The following is a 22,670-nucleotide window of genomic DNA, read 5'->3' as shown; positions in this document are numbered from 1 at the left end:
ATTTATTAATAAATTAACCTTCTAGTGTGATCAATGAATTATCAGATTTTTTTTCTTGTCCCTAGAAAGGAAAGTAATTCTGATAACTCTCTGGCACCTAATGAAAAACACTCAGTTCCTAATAGCAACAGAGGGCGATCTTTAAAATTTAAATTAATCTTTTCTTTTATCAGCAGTCATGGTGACATTGCCTGGTGATCAGAGGCAAAAAAAAAATGTTGTTTAATAAACTACTTTCTACAGGAATATATTACAATTGCTCTGCAGCTGAAGTTTCTAGAATTGCTAGCCTGGCCGTCAAGGGTTATAACGAAGCAAATACAAGAAGCTCTCTTGAGAGAGAAGTGTTCTTTCAGTTACACTGGTTTAAAAGAGAGTAGAGTGTATATAGATAAACGAATTATCTTCTAAAATCATTTTGGTTTCGCTTATGTATACTTTTATCCAAAACACAGAACAATTGCCAAAGATCTGCTATGAAAGCAGAACAAAGGAGTTATATTTTTGCTGCTAGAAACACGTGCTGATGTTAGGTAACAGTATCGTGTGCCTTCTCTGCCCAGAATTTCAGGGTGAGAGCAGCAGCGCCTGGCCTGCCTGCATCTGTCTGGAGTAAAGCTGCCAGCTAATATTCAGTCCTAGTGCCAAGAGAAGGACATAACCGTCTCAGTCTAATTTCTCTGTGACTGCTCAGGGAACAGTATTAGCCAGGGAAAATTTGAATTCATGCTTGGGGCCATGGGCTAAGCCCTAGCTGGGCTCGGGGAGGATTTCCCCGGAGGCTTCCACTATCAGCAGGTAGAGGCTTCAGCGCATCCGTCATGAGGTCTATCTTCACCAGATGGACGGTTGATCTGTTTTGGAAGGGAGACTGTGATGCCGATTTCAGGGGGCTGAGTGGCACTTTCTGCTGCAGTCAGATGTTACAGTGGGTCCCTTCCAGCCAAGCCATACTTTGCTCAAGTAGGACCTGGGTGTAGCAGCTGAAAATGGGGCAGTCTTTATAGGGAACACTGCAAAGCAGATGCAGGAAAAAAAGAGGAGCAAGAAAGTGCATCAGAGCCCCCTAGAAGACTCTCTGAAGTGACAAGTTGATCAGGCTCTCCTGGTACATGGAGGAGGCTCAGAGGGATGCAGAACCCTTCATGGAAAAGGCAAACAACTTGTACTGTTCCATTTCATTTTTTCACGAGTCTCCAAATGGAAGTGACATGAATAGGTATTACACAGAGTCTGTGGAGAGCGTCGTTATGTTTATTTTTGTCAAATATCTGTTGAAGTGTGGTGGCCGTGTGGAGCTTCCTCTTCCCTGACTGTTTTAATGAATGACCTTTGTAGGTCATGTTGGATCCTGACATGGTACTTCTGGCAGCATCTTGAGGGGAGGATTGAGAAACCCTGGGTTTTGAAGCAGTTGTGTGTCTCCAGAGATTCTCAGGCGGGACAATGGCCCTCTGTATACACTGGACTTATTTGGATTAATTCCCAGATCATTTAAAGAATAATTTATGTTGATATTAGCAAGAGATTGTGAGTAGGGAAGGCAGAAATGCAGTCTCAGACACATGCCCACCTTTCTTTTGCACTGGCATTGAGACTTCAGCATCCCTCAGCTCAGCCCTCTTAGAGTAACCAGTGCTGAACTCTCGGATGCAGCTCAGCTGGTTTCATTGACAGCCCCAGAGGAACAGCTCAACGCGATGATATCCTACTTGTTTTTGCTAATGGGTGAAACAGAACAACTTGAAACTGTAGGGTCAGCCAGTCAATCCCCTTTTCATAGCAGATTTGTCTGACATCATCGCAAGAGACACGAGCACAGCATTGCAGAGTTCCTTTGGGTCAGCGGTCCTGAGCGTGGCAAGCAACGGGAGAAAGGAGGTTGATCCTACTGTGCAGCAGGGAATCGAGAGTGTGAGAGAGAGATCATATGTAGCATGCTTTCTTGGATGCTCAGGGAGCAAAAGCAGGGGTTTTAACATGCTAGATTTTGGCATCTTTTCCTATTTTGTGCCAGTGCAGATTAGTGCTGGCTCCCAGGGAAGTGGAGCTCAGTGTGGTCCGCAGAGTGTGTGTGTGTATGCATGTGAGTAATAGAGGAGTAATCCTGTTTCTGTACCCATGCCCAGGAGGTACAGGCTGGTCAGCCAGATGGAGATATCTTTTGACAGGCTGCTGGAGGGAAATACGAGCAATGGCATGTCTCATTCTGCATCCCTTGCGGGGCTGGACACATGGCTTGTCATTTGTCCAGAATCCAGCAGGACAGTCTGTCCTCAGCCCTTAGTCACTTTTCAATGAAGCGTCCAGGAAACCTTTGCACTGAATTTCCATTTTTATCTCATGGGTGGCTTTTTTTGTCCCCTTCCTCCCCCCCACCATGTTTTATGATCTCTTTGCTCTTCTGCACAAACTTTATTGTCCTCCTCCTTCTGTTGTCTACACATTGCTCCTCTTCCTACACAGCACAGGAATATCGCAACCTACTCCTGGTTCTTTCTAATCCCGAACAGCATTAGCATTAGCATTGTGCTGGTGACAGGCAGCTAACATTCACCAAAGTGATGCTAAGCAGCACTGAGAGCACGTACGTACGCTACACAGAGCACCGTGGTCTTGTCTCTTCAGCCCTTGACCCAACATGTTCCATAGAGCTAATTCATTCATCTACCAGCCTGAGGAATCTACCTTTATTTCCTATATGAAATGCTGATTACCCTAATGGCATGAAATGTATGCATTAAATATATGATTGTTGATCCCTTTCTTACTCTGACAGCAGCTGCTGCTCGGTTATTAAGCTGTCTGCCTGAATGATTTGAGCCACTAATCTCAGCTCTTCCTCGTGCTGCTGAAGCTTGCCTTAGTTAAAACCCACGTCGTGTTTTGTGCTAGCCAGTTAAGTCCCTTCTTCCACAGCCCTTCTTGCTGGAAAGGATCCACTCTCCATGGCCTGAAGGACAACATTTGAATGGGATGTCAGCAACATCTGAGTCCCAACCCTCACAGTCTTTCATCTGCCCGACAGTCCCCATCTGTAAAACACAGATTCTTCTCGTTGTCTAATGCCCAGGTTACCTGCAGGGTTCTAGCTGTAGGGAGCACTGCAAGATCTTGGGATGGGATGAACAAACAGTCGCACGATCCTTCCTGGTAGCCTTGTGCATTCCTTTGGTCTGTTTGATCAGAGAGCAGGGCATTTTGCAGCTTACATCTAGACTACAAAAGCAAAAAGCAAATGTCTTCCGCTTCTCTTTCAGGCTGTTTTGATACTCAATAGAAGAGTTCCATTCCTTTGCCTTCATCCTGCCTGCTCCATCAGTACGATTTAGTCATTTGGCCTCAAGCAAGTCTCACCTCCTCTTGAATCAAAGACCTGAATAAATGTCCAATGGTTGTCTTGACGGCTTCTATACCAGTACATCTTTGTCTTCTTGAATGGCCATGCCTTTAGGCTACGCATCACAAGGATATCTTGTGGCACTGCATCTGAAGACTTCTAATCCTGTTTTTCATTTCTTTCTCTGTAAAGCATTCCTTTGGAATTGCACTTCTCGGGTGCTCTGACCACCTTCCAGGATATTTCAGGAGGTTAACTCAGTAGGTGATGCTCTCCTGCTCCTGCAGTCCCAGTGTTGGTTGACCCAGTGAAAAAAGCTGCCCATTTGGGTGGGATGAGCTTAGAAATGCTAATCATTCATGAGTGGTCCTTCCTTGATAGATCAACATCCTATTGATGTTAGTCAACATCCAGGTCAAATTCCAGCTCAGGTGGTGGCAGTTCCCATACCTAATTGTCCTCTTGCCCTTGTAATTAGATTTGTCATTGTTCCATAACAAACTTGTGGGCAGTGATTTAGTATTGTGCAGTCATCTGGGTTTCCATCTCTCAGCTCTGGCTGCCAGGCACAGCTGTAAATGCTGGCAGTCAGTCAAAGGCTAAAGATTACATTTGTGGAGAGCCAGGTAGCCTCGAGTCAAGGATGACCTCTCCTGCATCCAACACCACATCTGCAGGGTCCTCCTCATTGTTTCCAGCTCCTCAAAGGCTACAAGCAGGGCACAACAGGAATACAAAAAGAAATGGAGAACAGCCAGGCACTATTATTTATCTCTCCTCCATCTAAACTTACGTCAAGATAAAAAGGAGTTGATTGACATGAGAGCAAGAGGCAGAGCATATGGAAACCTCCTGGTTTTGGGTGGGACCTGCTACAGCTGCTTTCCAGGGCAGGGATGAAGCAAATGCCTTTCTCACCTCATCAGTCATGGTGTCCTCCTCTTTTAGCAAATACCATACTTTGCAGATATTGTATTTGCCGTGCAAAGCTGCTATTTGTGCAAGGGAGCCTTAGTGCTGGGGCTTTGAGGCTGTTGTAGAGGAAACAGAGCTAAAAAAAGACCAGGACAGAGAAAGGGGAGCAAGACCTCAGCAGAGACCAAGAGCAGAGGTTGTACAGTGGTAACAGCGTGCTTGGGTGTTGGAATATTTAATGTCAAATATCCCAGAAGCTGTTGATATGTAAAATTTCATACCTCAATGGGAGCTGCTGCTTTCTCCAGTTTGTACTATCTTCTTTCTGAAACATACCAGCCCGCTGTTCTATCCTCCCCTTTTCCTCCTGCAAAGAGTCCCTCCTCTCTTTCCAAGTCCTCCACTTGCTCCCACGCAGGCTCTGTGAATTTTATAGGCATTAAGCAGGACACAGGTTTCAAAAAATTTCCATGTCTCCTAGATGTGAGGAAGGGGACCAAGCCCTGAAACATTTCTTTCATTCACCGTATTTATCCACTCATGGAGAGGCTGAGAACAACTGTGGGTAGCGTGATCCTGACAGGTACATGGCTCTTGGAGATGCCTTTGGCACTCTCTGCTCTGTAGGCTTCTCTGGAGATAACGCCCCAGGTAGAAGCCACGATTTGCACTACTGAATGCTCTGCAGTGCTCGCCTGGTAAAAAACCCCATGGTTTTGTCCACAGCAGCAGTTCAAAACTCCGATCTTCTCCTAAAAGTGCATTAATTAAGAAGTGGCAGGTCGAGTTATTGTGATACAGCTATTTCCCCAGCTCCTGGGGCTGGCGGAAGAAGCAAATGTAGCTGAGAGGGATGGACCTGTTTTAGTGGCTGCTTGCTGTGCTCTTCACGACACAGACTGCTTCTGGAGCACTGCTGTGTAAGTAAGGAAGGAGAAACAGAGCAGAGACTTTCAGCCTGTAGTTTGGTCTCGTCTTGCCTAATATCTTTTCTGCCTTTCCCTTTGAGAATCTGAGCAGTCAGAAGACACCTCCGCTAACTTGCGCGAAGCCAGAAATAGGATTGTTAGATGCTGTTCAACACCCGAGGCCATTTCCTAGGGCTTGAGGTTCAGGACCTGGAACTGAAATGGATCTCCATGTCCTAAGTTATTACCGAAAACAAGAGAGGCAGAAATAGGTTTAGGATACACAAGGGAGCGAAAGGGCAGTGTTACATTGCTGCTTTTCCTCATGTGCCCGGTGCAGGCAAGAAAACAAGGACAAAGCAGTAAGGGAGTTTGTGATGGATCCTGTGACATGGTTAGCCCCTACCCCTGGTGGGCATGGGCTTGCTATAGACACGTGAAGATGACCTACACTGGGCATCACCCCTTGGGCTCTGTCCCAGCCCCCATGCCCCCTGCCATGGGAGGAAGGAGGGAAGGCAGCACGGCCAAGAAAGGGAGCAGATGGAGCCTCCAACCCACCACGTTGCAGGAGTTCACGTCCCACAAACCCTCACCAGACTTTGTCTGTCCCAGCCAGAGACACAGGCACTTGCTTCCTCATCCTTTTGGAGGAGTCTGGCCTTGCCAAGAACATTGCTGATTCCACCAATATTTTTAGACGCTTACTTGGAAGTAGCCAATGCTGACTCGGGAGACTTCCAGTCATGAACTACAAATATTCAGACCCAGGTAAAGCTGGAAACATGTTACTGGAAAAAAAAAAATATAAGGAGCCAAATTTATCCCAAGGCTAAAAGAAGGAGAAAGGGCATGTGTGAAACCTTCAAACCTTCAGCTACTTCACCCCTGCCTGTGCCATATAGGGAAAGGAAGTAAAGAACAATAGTTGTGTCCATAAATACACCCAGGCAGGGGTTTAAGAGGACACAGATTGCCTAATAAATCTTTCCATATTTCTAATCTGCCCTGGCTGACTCAGATTACATTACTGAAATGTCACAATTGCTAAGCATTAACAAGTGATAAGAACACTTTTACCATCGATGAGACAAGTAGTAATTACGCTGCGTCCTTTCTCTCTCCCCTTTATTGTAGCTGTAACAGTTTGGCTCTCCAAGATCCATCCTCTGTTTAAATAAGAACTAAGAATATGTCACAAGGCAATAAAGCAAAGTGACAGAAAACATAGGAGATAAGTCCAGAGATGCTATGCTTTATTAAAGGCTTTCTTAATGACAGAACAGTACAAAGTGTTGCATTAACACACACAAGATGGTGTGGCAAAGAGACAATGTCATTGAAGCTTGATGTTTTCAAGAGGTGCTTTCCTAAGATTAGGTTCCCCCAGTCTTGAAGAAAGCCTTTTGTCATGGTAGCTGACAAAAAGCATTTTCAGAGCAACAGCAAATGATGTTTGGCTTCGTGGCAGCTCACGAGAGTCCAGCTGATGCAATGGTGTAGGTTATGGACATGTCCTCAGGTTGCAGACCTTGGGAGAAAAATGGAATGATCTTTGATAGGCAGGGGTGGATGGAAACATGTCCATTGAAGAGACTGCTCCCCGCCTTCTTTCTCCTCCTGTTGTAACTACCCGTGTCTCTCTCGTAGATGGGCTGGCAGCTTTCCGTGCTTTCCTGAAGACTGAGTTCAGCGAGGAAAACCTGGAGTTCTGGCTCGCCTGTGAGGACTTCAAGAAGACCCGCTCAGCAGCCAAGCTGGCCTCCAAGGCTCAGCGGATCTTTGAGGAGTTCATTGATGTGCAGGCTCCTCGAGAGGTGAGTATGGCAGCATCCTGGGCAGGTAGAGCATCCCTGTGGTGCGGGGAGCAGATACATCTCCCCCAGCTGAGACCTGTGGAGTGCCAGGGGGTTGGGGAGCTCTCCTTTCCCTCCCAGAGGTGATGATCAGCAGTGGATAAGGCAGGTGGGAATGCTATCCTGCCTGCTACAGCTGCCTCTGCTCGTGGTGACTCATCCTCTGGTGAGGGCAACTACTTTGATGATACTAAATTAGTCACAGCCAGCGAGTTCACCGGCAATTGCAACCTACATTTTCTAACCTCTATGAGCTTGTTAGGGGTATTTCACCTTACTCTTCTCACTTATCGTCAATCCCCAAGCAGGCTATTGGACTCATTTCTAAGAGGACACGTTGCGCAGGAGCATCCCACGAATGACTAACTTGTTGACTCTCCAGGGAGGAATGTTTATCTGCTGACTAACTCCCACCTCAATTAGACCTCCTGAAAGATGCGACCAGTAACTCGGAATTGAACAAAAAGTGCAGTCACAACCCAAAGCCTGGAATTGTTAAGTCTTCTTTCAAGCGTGGACAGGCTGTCAAATCATGCGTTCTGAGGTTGGATTGTGTTATTGTATTCATAACACAGCCAGGAGGGTGCTTACTGTACCTGCTCTCCCACAGCGGTCATCCTGCTAGATTGTATCGCGACGGGTGCTTGTCGCGATACAGGTGCCTGTGAGGGGATCCTTCTAAAAAGGCCCTCTTTACTACACCTTTGAACTAGGAAGGTTATTGTCAGGCCACCGAGAAGCAGCCGTTTACACCAAGTGGTGGGGGCATCTTGGGGCATGCGTCAATCCCCATCGCCCTCAGTGAGCATCGTCCTATTGTTATCCATGAAGCTGGGTGAGATTTTCAGGACTGCAGGGCTGAACCGGGATTAGAAACTTGAGTGCAGGCTGGATGGGGTCCTTCAAGGAGACCTTATAGTCACCTTCCAGTACCTGAAGGGGCTACAAGAAAGCTGGAGAAGGACTTTTTACAAAGGCTTGTAGGGGTAGGATGAGGGGCAATGGGGATAAACTGGAGAGGGGCAGATTTAGACTGGACATAAGGAGGAATTTCTTCACTCTGAGAGTAGTGAGGCCCTGGCACAGGTTGCCCAGGGAAGCTGTGGCTGCCCCATCCCTGGAGGTGTTCAAGACGAGGTTGGATGGGATCCAGTGGGAGGTGTCCCCGCCCATGGCAGGGGGGGGTTGGAACTGGATGATCTTTAAGGTCCCTTCCAACTCAAACCATTCTATGATTCTATGATTCTTCCTTAAATTTGGTCCTGTTGTCATAATTCTGGTATGGTAGAATGTGATGTGACCCTTAAGTGACACAGAGAGCAAATCTGTATTACTGTTGCCCGAGTTAAGGTAGACAGCTTTACTTTCTTGTCTCCTTTAAGTTTGGACACTAGGTTAATAACAACATATAACAACTTTTCAGCCAGGTTTTAAACAGTTACCCTAAGAAAAGCTGACTGCTTTGCTAGGGAAAGAAAACAGGAAAACTCAGGTTGATGGCTTTGCAAACAAACGACAATCATAAAGCGGGGTGGTTTATTTTTTCAAGTCTCTGCTCTGTCTGCTCTTGCGACACAAGGCTGTTATGGGAAAAATCAAGCTATTTATTTTACAACAGGGTTGAAAAACATTTAATAAGAATGTACTAATAGTTTAAACCCAGCTAAAAGTTCATTCACCCTAATATTGGGCATGTAGTGAAGAATGAAGTGAATAGAGAAACCTTGTTTAGGCTGAGTCAAGTGGTTTTAGATGATGTGCTGGATAAACCCATGCTAAGAAGCCTGAACAAAAGTAACTTGCTTGCAGAAGTGCTTAGATCAGTAAAAATCTAGTTCGACTTCTCAAAATTTGGGGCAGGATTTATAACGCTGGATCGCTAAATCCCACAGAGTTTGGGAGGTGCTTGGGCATGGGTGAGGGTAGGAGCTTGGTTGCTCTTCTGCTTTTACAGCCATGTCTTGGATATAAAATGTGCTATTTTGAGCAGGGAAACCGGTCACTTGGTACCAAACTCTCTTCTGCTACTTTTCCCAGGTGAACATAGACTTCCAGACACGGGAGCTGACAAGAAGAAATATGCAGGAGCCCTCCCTCTCTTGCTTTGACCAAGCACAGGGGAAGGTGCACAGCCTGATGGAGAAAGACTCTTACCCCAGGTTCCTGAGATCCAAAATCTACACAGACCTGCTGTCTCAAACCCAGAGGAGGCTCAGCTAGAGCAGCGATGGGCCCTCAGAAACCACGTGCTTCCCACAACAACCAGAACCCATGTCTAAATGTGAAACTTTCTTGGTGTTAAAAGCAGTGGGAATGAGAAAAGAGGGAGAAGGGGAGACTTCCAGGATGTGATCCAGAGGTGGCATTAGAATTCTCTGAGTTTCTGTGGGGTTTTATTCAGTTAGCAGTAGCATCTCGCTGTTGTTGCCTCTCTCTAGCACAAACCCATAATCCTCTCTAGTTACAGGGCCATCTGTTGGGAAGGCCGTTTTCCTTTGAAATTACTACGTCGGTTTGTGTGTAAATAACGCCACTGCACCTTTCCATCCTTCCAGACATCTCCCTGGCTCTCATCTCTCCCTTGTGCTTGGAAAGACCCTAAGGACAGTTCTGAAACTTGTGAAGCCAAGTCCAGTCCGAAGTATTGTCTCCCACGCTGACTGCAGGGGACTGGATCCAGAGACTGTGAGGAGGGGGAGAGAAGGCAAAGGGACGTGATCCATGCTGCTTCCCAGAGCAGAAACCATCAGCAAACTCAGTTTACCTTTCCATTTTGGTTGCACACCTTATGACACCATCTGCCACCCTTTTACAGCCTCTTATCTTCCAGGGCTGGAGACTTAAAGTTATTTTCCATACAACTGTCAAGGAGCTGAGTATTTCTCATGAGGAAGGTATTCTCAAAAGCTCCCACTAGACCTGGTCAGGCAAGTATTCTAGTGCAAATGATTGTTTTTCATTATTATTAATTTATTTGTACTGTAGTTCAGCCTCAGGACCCCAGTCACCGTTCAGGCTTCATTATGCTAGGCACCATACCAAAACCTACATAAGTAGTCTCCTGGCAGCCGGAGACTTGGTGGCTTCTTGGGAACGACCTCCTGGTTGTTGGGAAAGAGTGGAGAGAAGGAATGTCGTATCTGCCCCATGCTGAGACGCAAGAAGAGCACAAGACCTGCCTGCTAGGGCAGACATCATTTTTCCTGTAGTACCTGACCAGCACATGGCAGGGAGAGGTAACATGAAAATCGCTATTATATTTTTATTTACCCGTTATTGACTGTTGTTACCTACCGATTGTCCACTGTGGGTTCAATGCTGTGTAAAAACACTAAAGACACAGACCCTGCTGCATGGTGCTTGCTTAAAAACAGGACACAGGGAAGCGTGCAGTGAGCAGAACTAGTTTTGGGTATGAAGAGGTGTGTGAAGTGTACTTCGACCCTATTCCCGTAGCCTGAAGAGGCTGCTGCAGGAGTAGACTCTGTGCAGATGTCAGTTGTGTAGCACCTCCTCTGTGCTGTGCAGTAATACTTACCGTATGAAGGCCCCCTTTCTATGCCATTGCTTTTCCAGCTTATCAGCTGTCAGATTCTTGCAATATTTTCTAGTGGAGAAGCAGACAGCCTGTCCGTGGATTTGAGCCTACAGACCAGAGGTCTATTTTCTTAGCTTTATAAAGGCCTGGAAAGTGACCCCATGGATCTTTTCCATCTCTCCGTCATCCAGAGATCAGAGGCTGTAAACCTCCGCTCTAGTTGAGGGCCATGGGTAGGTTTGATACATCAGAAAGGTTTAATGTAATATGATGTAAACTAGGTAGACTGAATTTTAAAGCCAAGTATAATGTGTTCGGAATGAGATACAGAAATCCTGCTTGGAGATTAAAAGTTACTTTCCTTGCGTTAGGTAGGAAGCAGGTTTTGAGGCCTGTTGCAAGGATGCAGTGCAGGACATTAGGATAAATAGGTTTAAGGACAAGATAGGGATGATAAGCGTGTTTGTTTTATTTTGGAGATGTATTCTTGTGGTCTCTAAGATGCTAAAGTCTAAATATGGTGCAAGCACAAAAATCACGTTCAGCAGGGCAACCTGCTTTTTCAGTACCTGGTTGGTTGGCTCTAGACTTCTTCAGTTGCTTCGTAGGAAAAGATCAGTGAAATGTTGGTACTAGAAAGTGCCCCGGATTCATCCAAGGGGTCTGCATCGTGCAGCCGCTCACGTAGCCGTGAGTTTAGCTGCTCATGGGCTCATAGCTTTATGGCAAAAAGAAAAAAAAAATAAAGGTAGCTGGCAAGAAGGTCTGACGGGAAAGGCGTCTGGGGCAAATTTGCACAATGCTCTGGGAGGACAGAAGCGAAGGATATGGAGCCGTGCATCCATTGGCTGTCTCTGGTGGAATCAGGCTGTACCAAGTGGAACAGAGTCACATCGCCTATAGAGCCCCCTCCTGCTATAAGTGAAAGGGACAGAGGAGGGCAAATCATCTCACACGGTGATGAAACACTCTCAATGCTTGACCTGCAAGGAGAATGCAAAGCCACTGACTGTGAGGAGGGGCTGGAAGAACTTTGGGAGATGTGCTATGTCTGCTACCCCTCCATAAGACAGGATGGACTGGGATCTCTGAGGGGCACAGGCTGCCTTGGCTGAAATAGTTCCCCCTGAGGTGGCCTGTGGTGCCAGTTGTACCTGCAAAATGGCACAGCGACAAATGATCCAATCCCTGCAACACAGCAGCTCAGCTTCCCAATGCTGTGGCATCAAACAAGCTTTGTGGCAAGGGATGAAAAGAGGCCACCTCATCTGGCTCTGCCTTCCTCCCTTTCAGCCTCCCCTTGAGTGGATGTGCAAAAAGCACTCCAGCGCTGCCAGGGATGTGAGAGACAGCAGCAGCAGGCTCGTGCAGTCATTGTATTCAAAGAGAAGGCAGAATGCCAACATAACTGCCTTGCGGTGTTTCTCTCAAAGCCACCTATACAGCTTCGGAGTGGGCTTAGATGATGCTGACCTTTAGTGCCAGCAAATGCATCCCAGATAAGGCTTTTCAGCAAAGTGCCCCGCAGCCACCCACGGCGGAGGGTCGCAGGGACAACCAGGCAAGGAGGGAACAGCAGAAACAAGATGTTTGTGTTGAGGAGCTAGGAATCGAAAGTCAGAAGCGAGGACAATTCCCATGCCTCCCTGATGACTAGAAAGGCTGGTTCTGTTCAGGGTGTCATTCCAGAAAGCCCAGGAGCTAACGCCTCTCAGCAAACTCTTCCAGTGTCGGCGCTGGCATCCTTTCACTTGATATCAGAATTCATCGAAAACCTTCAAAGTAGCCAACACCCTGTAACAAACAGTCTCCTCTGTCAACGTGGGGAATTGCTTTGAGCAGATGCATTCAGAGATGCCACTGCTGCAATGGGGACAGGAACTGTATTCGCACTGACCGATACAGAAATGTTTTGCCCATTAAATTGGTGTCAGCTAATACCCTCCACAGGAAACATCCTGGAGCACAGAGTGGAGAAAAAGTGTTGTCTGAAGCATATGAGTCTATCACAGTTATTTTTGTTGCTGCTCTTACAGTTTGTGTTGCTCGCAGGAAAGCAGGCTAGTTATTTAAAGTAATTTTTCTTTTTTTTTAATCGAGAAATTGGCACCAGCTGCTTCTTTTATGCCAAATGTCAGTCTGAAGTGAATTCAAATAGGCAGCTTATAGCTCTTCCTCTTAAACCAGGGGCTGATTAAGGAAATAATGACTGAGCCAAAGCTTTGGAAAGCACTGAGTGATGACTAATCCCCATCAAGGACAAATATCCTATCTTTGATTCATCTCTTACTGATGTGAAAGGGATATTCATCACTTACAAACCCATTTCCCCTCTACAGAAGCACACACCTCCAAAATTTTGCTCCCGTTTCAAGAAATGTCAGTGTGCCATCACATGAAGAGAGGAAAAAATTGTTTTGCTCAGCTCTTTTTATTCCTCGAGTTTGCTGGCAGCATCCAGGCAGCTCCCAAGTCCTTTGACAGCAAAAGGGAAGAAGCCTTTTCTCTTAAGCTTCAGATGTTATTAACTCCAGAAGCAGATGCAGAACCCAAATCTGCTTTGAGTTTCTCTTGCTTTGGCCCATCAGCCAGGTTTGGGATGATTTCTATCACTTTTAGTGGACTTGTTAAGGTATCCATGGGTCCCTGCCCCCGCCACTGGGACGAGACGAAGTCCCGCTAGTCTGAGCAAGGGGGGATAAATGGGTGTGTGTGCCTGCGGGTGTGGGTGGGTGAGAGTGCATGTGACTTCATGTGTGTTATTTAGTGTCTCCTACTAGAGAAGCTTTTCTGAGACATAGACGTGCATGTTAAGATAGGAGAATTAGGCATAAATGACATAAAACGAGACTTTTAGCCAGTGTTGTGTTTGCCTCGTGTGTAAGTTTGACTAGTAATAAGAGATGTAAAACTCTGCTAGGCTTCCAGTTACCTATAAGAGCACATGTATCAAATTGAACTGAATGTTCACTGATAGACACAAAACCAAAATGTTTACAGCATTCAGAGCAATAGCAAAGCATACCTCATGCCAGTCCTGGAGTGCCTCTCACCCGTCAGCACAAGCTCCTTCCACCCTGGAGGCCTCTTGCTTCTCCCTCCAAGCCCTTCTCTCCCTCTCAGTCCTGTCCTTGTGGTCTTCCTTCCTCCTCCTCCTCTTTATGGTTTCCTCCCTGAAGCACTCACTTATGCTTCCTCTCTACCAGCACTGTTTGTCCCCATATGTCCACACCTGGGTGTCACATAACCTCCCCCCACGCCCTCCTGTTTGCATACCTTTCATCCCCATCAATCTCCTCTTTCTTCTTTGCCTTTTACTTCCCCAGACACTTGTTTCTGGTCTTGCCATCTCCTACATCCCTCCTACTGTTACTATTAAGCTCCTAGTAGCTATTTCTTGCCCATTATATAAGAAGAAAATGCTTCACATAATTTCTGCATTATCTTTCGTTCCTGGGGCTGCCGCAGTTGTCTTCTTCCTTGGTACTGTGTTTTCTCCAGCACTGAAGCTCTGTATCACAGAACTGGAATTAAAGTACATTTTGCTGCTAGATCAGAATGCTTTTCTCTACCACGCACTCCTTGGGCTTTGCAGAGGCTCATCTTGTACCCAGTGTCGTGTCTTCTTCCATCCACACCCCACGTGCTGCGCTCATGGCAGGGGCTGGCTAGTTGAGAGGGCACGGAGGCAGCGGCTGCTTTGGCAGGGTCACAGCTGTGCTTCCTCTTGGCTGTCAGAAACAACAAAAAAAAAGAGTGTAAATAAAGGTGTGTGTATTGTATTTGCTTAGTAAAGTCAGTCGTTCTGCTCTGTGCCTCTTCTTGATTTTACTGGAGGGTCATATCTCTAATTTGAGGCTGCAATAAACTCAACTGGTGTTCTGAGAATGAAGGCGTGGGAAGGAGGTGGCAAAAGGGGTTGAGCTTATTACTGTAAAAAAACCAAATGTTACTGGTGAAAAGGCACAGAAGAAAAGGCAATGCCTCCTCCTGGAGGGAACTGGTGTACCAGGGAGGTGTGGGGACCAGGTGCAGTGTGAAGCGCTTGTTTCCAGTAGACCCAGAACTACCAGTTTGCATCACGTGCTGCACGCCTCAGGCTCGATCTAAAATGTGGTGGACGAGGAGCTGCTCAGCTTTGCATTTACCGTGTAGATAATGGCGTTATCCTGAGAGAAATGTCTGCTGGTTTCTCTATCGCTGCCTGCAGGCACCAGCTAAAAAGCGATGAGGGGAAGGAGACGTCTTATGTTGTGTTTACTTATGCAGTCTGTGGGATTACGGATAACGGAGAGAGCAAGGCACAAGTACTCCCTAGGGCAGAACCCTCTTCCTAAAACACCCACGATGAAAGTACCTCATCCTTCTATAACCTCCCACCCCTGTCCTCTACAAGCAACCCAAATGAGACACACGGCGTTCAGATCATTCTTTAAGCTCTAATACCTCCATCTTTGGGGGATGGCAGTGTCCCACTAGCAGGAAGAGGCCTTGAGGACCTCACTTCAAACCCAAGCTCCGGATAAGGCTTTGAAATATTAAAGATGTCTTGTTCCTTGGGAAACATGCTTGTGGGTGGCTCAGAAGAGATTTAGGAGGGCATTAATGTATGGAGTGAACTCAGGAGTGAGTCACCTGGTACCTGGGTAGAAAGACCAGCTCTTTTAAGACCTTCTCTATGCCACATTTTTAGTTTAATTAGGTCCTGATGCTTTAACTGCCTCCAGAATGTGCTGCTGGGGTGGGTACATAACAGTGGGAGCTGTTTGGGCAGCACTCAGGTGGTTCAGTCAGATTCCTGGAAAGGCATGAGTTCGGGTTTGCTTGACATTCCCTCTCTATTAGCCGCTCGTTTGCTAGGCTCACCTTCTTCTATGAGGTTGGAGAAGCTCTTCAGTCGTTCCAGAAGTCCAACTGGCTATCGTATTCCCCCGGAGTCATGTCATTGCATTGCAAAACGTTACTCACCTGTACTGTATAGAGACCACAAGGACATAATAAACAGCCTGAGACTCTTTGCTCTGTGCCTGAGTGCCTGAAAAAAAGGTGTGAGTTGAGCACTCAGAGAGGAAAGTGGTAACTGTGAGCCGGGGGACAGAGGAATGTTTCCTAGCAGAATTGCTGAGGAGGAAAAGGATGGGAGGAGGTCATGCCTTCTCAGCCCCTGCCTTCATCCTGGTTTCACTGATACAGACACGCTGGGTGAGGCAGCAAAGAAGGGACATGTTAACTCTAAGCAGTTGATCTCCTCTGTGAAGCAATTTAGCTCCAGTCTCTCTAGAGGTATAGTTTGGGAAGATGAAATATTGTCAGTAGGATCCAAGAGACTACAAGGAAGGTAAACCTGAAGAGTTTTCTACCAGTGCATTGCTGTCCTTTTCTGGACACTGCTGCCTGCAATGTATTGCCCACCTCAAACCCCAAACCCAAGCAGTGTCAGGAACAGCCGTTCTTGGAGAAGGCTGCAGCAAAGCTTCCCCACAGCAAGGACTTGCTGGTGTCTGCGCGGGGACCAGATGCAGTTGAAACTGAAGAGGAGTGCCGGCTTCAGGCCAGGGAGGCAGCGCACACAGAGCAGTGGGCATTACAGACAGGTACAATGAGCAGCTCTTCATCGCAGACAAATTACCCACACCCCTAAGTCAGGTGTCTTGTGGAAACACATGTAAATATGCAGGACCTACCTAGAAGGAAAGCCAGGGCCTCAGTAGCAGGCAAATGCTTGTTCAGACAAGCTCCAGAGGGAAAATGGGAAAACAAGCACTACTCTCCTTGCTGGGAGTGTGGTGGGGGCACATGGGGCTGTTGAATCAGCTGGTCATCTCTCTGCAGCCTGACTGCCCCCATGTGCATCCCGCTGTCCTGGGAGGAGATGCAGTGATGGCTGGGGAGAGAATGCTCTTTATGAGCCCATTAAACCAGCCAGAGGTGACCGTGGTGAAGGCAGCACATCTAGGGCATCAGCCTTTCCTGCAGACTCGGTGCTGCAGGTGACACGGCTCTCACCTGCCTCTTTGGCAGCATTTTGGTCATGCTGCTTTATTGCCAAGTGTGTAAATGAGTGCTGAGTCTGGTCCCTGTATGAGGACCAGCGGTGGGGGATACACACAAGCAAGGTCTCTCAGAAAAGGGAGCAGTGTGGGTAGATCAAGCATTGTCAGGCCACAAAGAGCGAAAAAACACTTTCCCCAATCTATAAAAAAGTAGCCCTGGGCTCCAACAGGGGGCTCGCATCAAGGTTTTGGCTTGATCCATCCTTGGAGGATAAACGAGCAGGAATTGGCTGGCAAGCCACACGCGAAGCCCGGGGCAAGGGCTGGTGGTGGGAATAGAGGCAAACAAGTAAGGAAAGGGAGAGGCGAGGGACAGCTAGGCAGGCAAGGAAGGAATGTCTAGGGATCAAGGCATGAGCGAGGCAGAGACAGGCAACAAGAGATGGAAAAGTCAGAGCAACCTGAAGAATCCTGAGGGCAAATTTAGGGAGACCGGAGGAGCCTGGGCTGGCCGGGGAAGGGTCAGAGAGCAGCTGAGGGCAGTCCTGGGTACTAAAGGAGGAAAGGGAGGTGTTAGCAGTGGTGGAGAGCAGAGTGAGTGTAGTTGAGGAAGGTGAGTGTTTGTGTGTTAGCAGCAAATTGTATGGTGGGAGATCAGCTGTGGAGTGGAGCTGCAGGAACTGTGTATGGGCTGCAGCTCACCTGGAGAGGGGGCTTCAACGGGGAGAGGATGAAGCCAAGCAGAGCATCTCCTGAGCAGGTCTGGCAAGCGAGGGAGAGCAGAGACCTGGATCCAGCCTGGCCCTGGGTGCACCGAGGTCACCTTGCCTGGTGCACAACCCAAAAGGTGGATTCCTTGCCAAAAGGTGAGTGTTTGCTACATCCTCTGCACAGGGATGCATTTAATAATAAAAATTAATGAGCTTGGTTTTCTTGGAAATCAGTGCAGCGGAACCGATCAGCCCCTCTATCTTCTTTCTACCCCCCCCTTTTTTCCCTAATTCCTTTTCCCTTTTAAATTGTTTTTCCCTCTACATCTGCTGCTTCTTCCCTCTAAGCCTGTCTCTGAGCCAAAACAATTTACATGCATCCAAGGAAGGATCTGCCATTAGTGCTGCTCTCTCTCTCCTTTTAGTTAGGATATATTTAGCCATCATCTTTGTGGGGTTGTTTTTTGCATTCAGTGCCTTTAAAGAGCGGGTGCCGAGAACAGAAAAAGAAGGTTAAAAATACCTGCTGTCAGATACCTCTCCCTGTGCAGATGTGCTCCGGCACTGTGCAAAGCAAACACGTGAGCAGAGTGGATAACAGCTGCCCCTTGAAAAATCTCATTTGTAATTCTAATTTTTTTATTTCAATAATCTCTTTCCGCACTGCTACAAATTTGCAGAGCAGCTATTTCCTCTCGCGCTTCATGTGAACGCACCGTGTGCTTTTGTTTGGAATCAATTAAACACCTTGTGCATTAGGGCGAGGACCTGTTGTTGCACACAAGCTGCAGAGGAACAAACGCTGCTGCCCGTGTGGGGTGGAGGCTGCCCTGGGCAGGGTGGCGTGGGTGCTTCTCTGCAACCATATGGACATGGCATCCCATAGTAGCCGCTGACCATCCCTGTCTTAAATACTGTCCCCATGGCTGTGTAATGTGGCTCCTTGGGGACTCCTTGCAGATGTTCCACTGTGGATGCAGCCCCAGTGGCTTCCTTGCTCCTCCTGGGCACCATCAGCATCTTTGGAGCAATGCTGTGCTTCTGCCTGTGCAGCAGCAACCTCCCACCACGGGTGATCCCCTGCCAGCATCCCTTTCCCCTCCTCATTTTCCTACCTCTCTCCTTAAACGCAGCCAGAGCTAAACAAACATTTTTGCTGGTGGAGGAAGGGACTATGGTACGTAAGCAGTGCCTGTAAGTCTATCCCTTCTACTCTTTTGCATTCAGCATCTCCCTGATTTCATCCAGAGGGCTCCCGGGGACTCACTGGGCAGTTTCTGCTGAAGCAGTGCGGAAGGCACACAGTGTTGTCTTTGGATTTCACTGTTCCTGATTGCCACCTCTGTGGTTCCCCGTTGATTTAGGAGAAATCAGCTGTCAGGCTCCTCAGTGAGCCTACGTGGCCCACATCTGCGCTGCAGCGAGACCCCAGCAGCGCGGTTCACTCTGGCTCTTCTCTTCCTCCCTGCCTTCCCTCCCTATCCATTTCTGTATCCTCCCCTTATTATTCCTTTTGAAAGGTAAAAAACCCACAAATACATGGTACCAGAAATCCCTCAGAGCTTGACTATGCTCTGGAGCACACATGCAAAGGTTCTTTAGACCCTGCCACCCATCTCTCCCTGGTTCTCTGTACCTGCCTCATTTGCGTGGCTTTGTGAAGTTTGTTTTCCTCTTTTTCAAGGTTTCTGGCACTTCACAAATACTAACGTGGAAACAACAGCAGCACTACCCGAGGCAGAGGTTTTCCTTTGGTCCTGGTGGGGCAGCTGGTAGCTGTACCTCTGCGGATGCTGTGCAGGCAGAAGGTGGCTGTGCGTGTCATCACAGGTGCCTTGACAACATCCACCTCCACGGCCCAGCCATCTCCCAGCTCGAGCAGGTGGGGTTCCCCCAGTGGCACCCTGCCTGGCTTGCTGGGACCTCCCTGGTAGAAATGAAACCCTAGCAGGGTTGGTTCCCTTGGATGGGAGGTGGGCTTTGTGCCTGCAAGGCTGTAGCACGGTTATGGGAAGGGAGCCTGGTCCCAGGAGTTGCGACACCAATGGGTTTTTTTCTGTTCCAAAACAAAGACTGATAATACAGGCAAGCGGGCTGGAGCCACGGGAGGCTGCTAAGCTAAATGAGACAGGAAGCACGTAATTAAATTAGATATAGAGCAGCATAGAAACATCTGAGTACACGTACGTTGTTGGGCTTGGAGGCTATTGCATAACAAAAGAGCTCTGCATTATAAACTCTTGCACCTACCGCATTCTGCGCTGGCGAGCTGCCTGTCCTCCAACAGCATCTCCCACCTCATCAAAGGGGAGAGTCGAGTTAAAAAAGCTGCCCCAAAGGAGCAGAGCTGCGGGCTGGTGGCTTGTGCAGGAGGCTGGTGGCCATGGCAGAGCACGTGGAGGGTCTGTCGTGACCTTGGTGGGGAGGACATCAGCAGAACGGCCTGATCCCATTCCTGTGCCTGGGCTCAAACCCACACGTGTGGTACTGGCACTGCAGTGTGTCCCACAGCTGCGCACTGGTTTCAGACACCCCAGTGCGGGACTCCATTGTAAGCGTATCATCTCCTATGGCTTTGTGCATCTTTTGACAGAGTGACCATGGTGGCCAAGAGGGCACAGCCCTTGATTGACTCTTTCCCTCCCACTGAGGTTTTATAAGGGGTCTCTCCTTCCTATGAGGGCTTACAGGGACCGAACTCCCACCAGAGGTGTTTCCCCGCTTCTGCTTTGCCATTGGCTTTGCCTCACCTGAACCAAGTGCTTCAAAGGCCCCTACGGAGGACACAAGGTAAAACCACATATGCAGTTGCCCAATGCACTTTATTTCTATGGGGAAAAGCAGTGGGAAGGCAGAGGCTGAAACGAAGTGGAGGTTTCAGCAGGCTGTAATACCAAGGCAGAGATGTGCCGAGCTTCTCTGCTCTGGTTTACATCACCCATGCTCCTTTCTCAGGGGCAGTGGCTGTTGCTGCTGTCCTGGCTGTGGTTTTGCTCTACAGTTATGCTTCCCTGGCTGCTTCAAGAAGCACGTGGCTTTCAGCACAGTGACTGTCTCCAGGATTGTGGACTTGCTGCCAGGATTCATCTGTCCTATGTGTCTGTAACACGTGCCCAGCCTCTTGGAGGTTTTCCTCTCTGCAAAACCTGCTCAGGGGATGCCTCAAACACCAAGGGGAGTCACCAGAGCATCCTATAACTTTGCAGGTTTGTAGGTGGGAAAGTGGGCTGCAACGAGTGAGCACAATTTTAAGAAGAAAAAAGACAGAGATGAAGTCCCGCTTAACACTGGGCATGCCCTAAATTGATGAGACAAAACAATGCCAGGGCATCCCTGAGCGTTGCATCTGTGCAAAGAACCAAGGAAGAGATAGAAAGGGAGATGAAACTTATCGAGAAGAGCCATTACTGCTCCATGACCAGGGCTGTTATTGTTGGACAACCACTTCAGCTGGGAGGTGAGTGCAGAGGGTATGTGTGCACAGCCAGTGCTGCTGAAAGACCTGGTTCTGACCCTCTCCTGTGGGTACCAGGAGCCAGTACCCACTGCTGCAGCCACACCAGTGCTCCCAGCATGGCAGTGAGCTGGGAGGAAGCACCAGGCTGATGTGGCCAAGCACTTTCAAACCCTGTGTTAAGCCAAGTGATGTCCATGCTGTGGGCACGCACAGACCTTCTTAGCATCTGTACAGGCCAGGGCAACCCTGCAGCCCTCCCACCCTTGCTGTTGCCTTTCTTTGCTTAAATGCACAGGATCACAGCTCTAACCATGGATTTAAGGCACAGGGAAGACATGAACAAGTTTTCTGTAGCTCCCAATTTGTAGCTGAATATCTGCTAACCAAGAAGCCTTAAACTTGTTAAGTCAAGTAAAAAAAAACAATAGAACTCTCAGGAAAGAGACTGCTTTTGTAATTAAAGCTGAGAAAGGAACTAAAAATGTGTGTTTGGTCATTAGTCCTGATGCATCTTTTCTGTCTAGCTGTGGGCAAGACAATTCAGTGGTGTTTTCTAAGCGGTGAGAGATAGATAGGAGTCCCTAGGACAGTTCAAGGGAGCTGGGGTGCCTAGTGCTCCTCAGAAAGTCTCCTGTTCTGATATCCTTGTGCTTCTGCTCCCTGAAAGCAGCTCATCCTCCTGCGCGTTGCAGCCTCCCCTGACACAGCTCATCTTCCATGTGCAAGATGCTCCGGCAATCTCCCGCTTATGATTAATGCATGCAGCAAGGATAGGAGACAACCCGAGCACTGGAAAGATGTCTGTATTGGCTGTGGAACTGGAAATAACAGGGACCGAGTGGGGAGGAAGGAAGAAGTTGAGGGGTAGAGATGGCGGCTCTTGCTTTTGACTGGGGATGGCTGTGAGCAGGTGGTGGTGGGGGGTTAGGATGGTTCTCCCCATGAGCTCCCTCCCAGCACCACCAACCGGGAAATTGCATGGGGGGGGGCATCTCTTTGGACCTTGTGTCAGCCTGACTTTGGGATGGGGGACCTGTTGGTTGTTAGGGACCTCTCTCTTTGTTGCACCAGACATCAGGATTCACTGGTGTGCAATGTCTGACACTAGTTTAACTCTTTTTCTTCAGCCTTCTGTTTTTTCTGGTTCATTCCTTCCCCTCCAGTTCCAGTTTTCCTGCTTTTTAACCTCTTCTTCCATCTTCAGTTCTCATTAAGATCCACTTTTATCAAATGCATCCCCAGGCTTTGTTCAGACTTTGTTTGATGTGCAACCATTCTCTTATTCCACTGTAGACCCAGCAGAGAACTTGTGATGAAGAAATGCAACTTCTGCCGGTACAAGGGGTCAGGCATCGGTCCTTTTTTGTTGTAGCTGTGCAGTGGCAATGTAACTTGGTGGGATGTGGAAACATTACACCCTTCTGCTCTACCTGTAGTGCAAGGGAGGTGCATTGCATTGCCCTAAGGAGCACAAACCCTTCCCCCAGGCTTTGCATCCATCCCTGGGATGCTGTAAACAACCTGATTCTGCTGGGCGACTGGCATCCCCTGCTAAAACCATCTTGGAAAAAGCATGCTGTTGTGATGCTGCCATACCAGCCCTTGTAGTGTGGGGAGGCTTGGAAGTCCTCGAGCAGCAGGACAGAGCTGACGAATTGCTGTGCATTACGGCATCTGTCCTGTCCCTCTTGCTCTCCCCATCTGCGTACCCACCCGCCGGCGATTACTCAGCAGGCTCTGCACGTCGGTGGAAACGAGCCTGTTTTTTCCTGTTATCGAGGAAGCAGCTATGACTGTGATGCTCAAGGACAAGCCTCGGCCTCCCACTCCCCCCCTCCCTTCACAGCACAAAAGAAACCTACCTAAGCCGTTATCTTCATCCCGCGCTGCTGGAGCAGCTTTTGGTTGGCTGGAGGCTGGAGCAGTGCTGGGCCCCCCTCCCAGCTTTCCCAC

At 48.2% G+C, this 22,670-nt stretch overlaps 1 protein-coding gene across 9 annotated transcripts in view; it reads left to right on the top strand.

Moving 5' to 3' along the window:
- The window catches only part of RGS8 (regulator of G protein signaling 8), a 29,178-nt gene extending 13,642 nt beyond the window's left edge, over positions 1–15,536 (top strand). For 5 of the 9 annotated variants that reach the window (XM_054073004.1, XM_054073006.1, XM_054073002.1 and 2 more), the window contains 2 exons: positions 6,814–6,980; positions 9,057–15,535. In XM_054073004.1, the coding sequence (XP_053928979.1) occupies positions 6,814–6,980; positions 9,057–9,239 (350 nt within the window). In that variant the 3' untranslated portion in view covers positions 9,240–15,535. Of the gene's footprint in view, positions 1–6,813; positions 6,981–9,056 lie in introns of all 9 variants that reach the window. The other 4 variants (XM_054073010.1, XM_009559608.2, XM_054073008.1 and 1 more) reach the window with 2 other exon arrangements.
- Positions 15,537–22,670: the final 7,134 nt, after the last annotated feature.

This window comes from Cuculus canorus, chromosome 8 (assembly GCF_017976375.1).
Source record: "Cuculus canorus isolate bCucCan1 chromosome 8, bCucCan1.pri, whole genome shotgun sequence".
Classification (NCBI taxonomy): Eukaryota; Metazoa; Chordata; class Aves; order Cuculiformes; family Cuculidae; genus Cuculus; species Cuculus canorus.
This window is presented reverse-complemented; position numbering and strand designations above follow the sequence as displayed.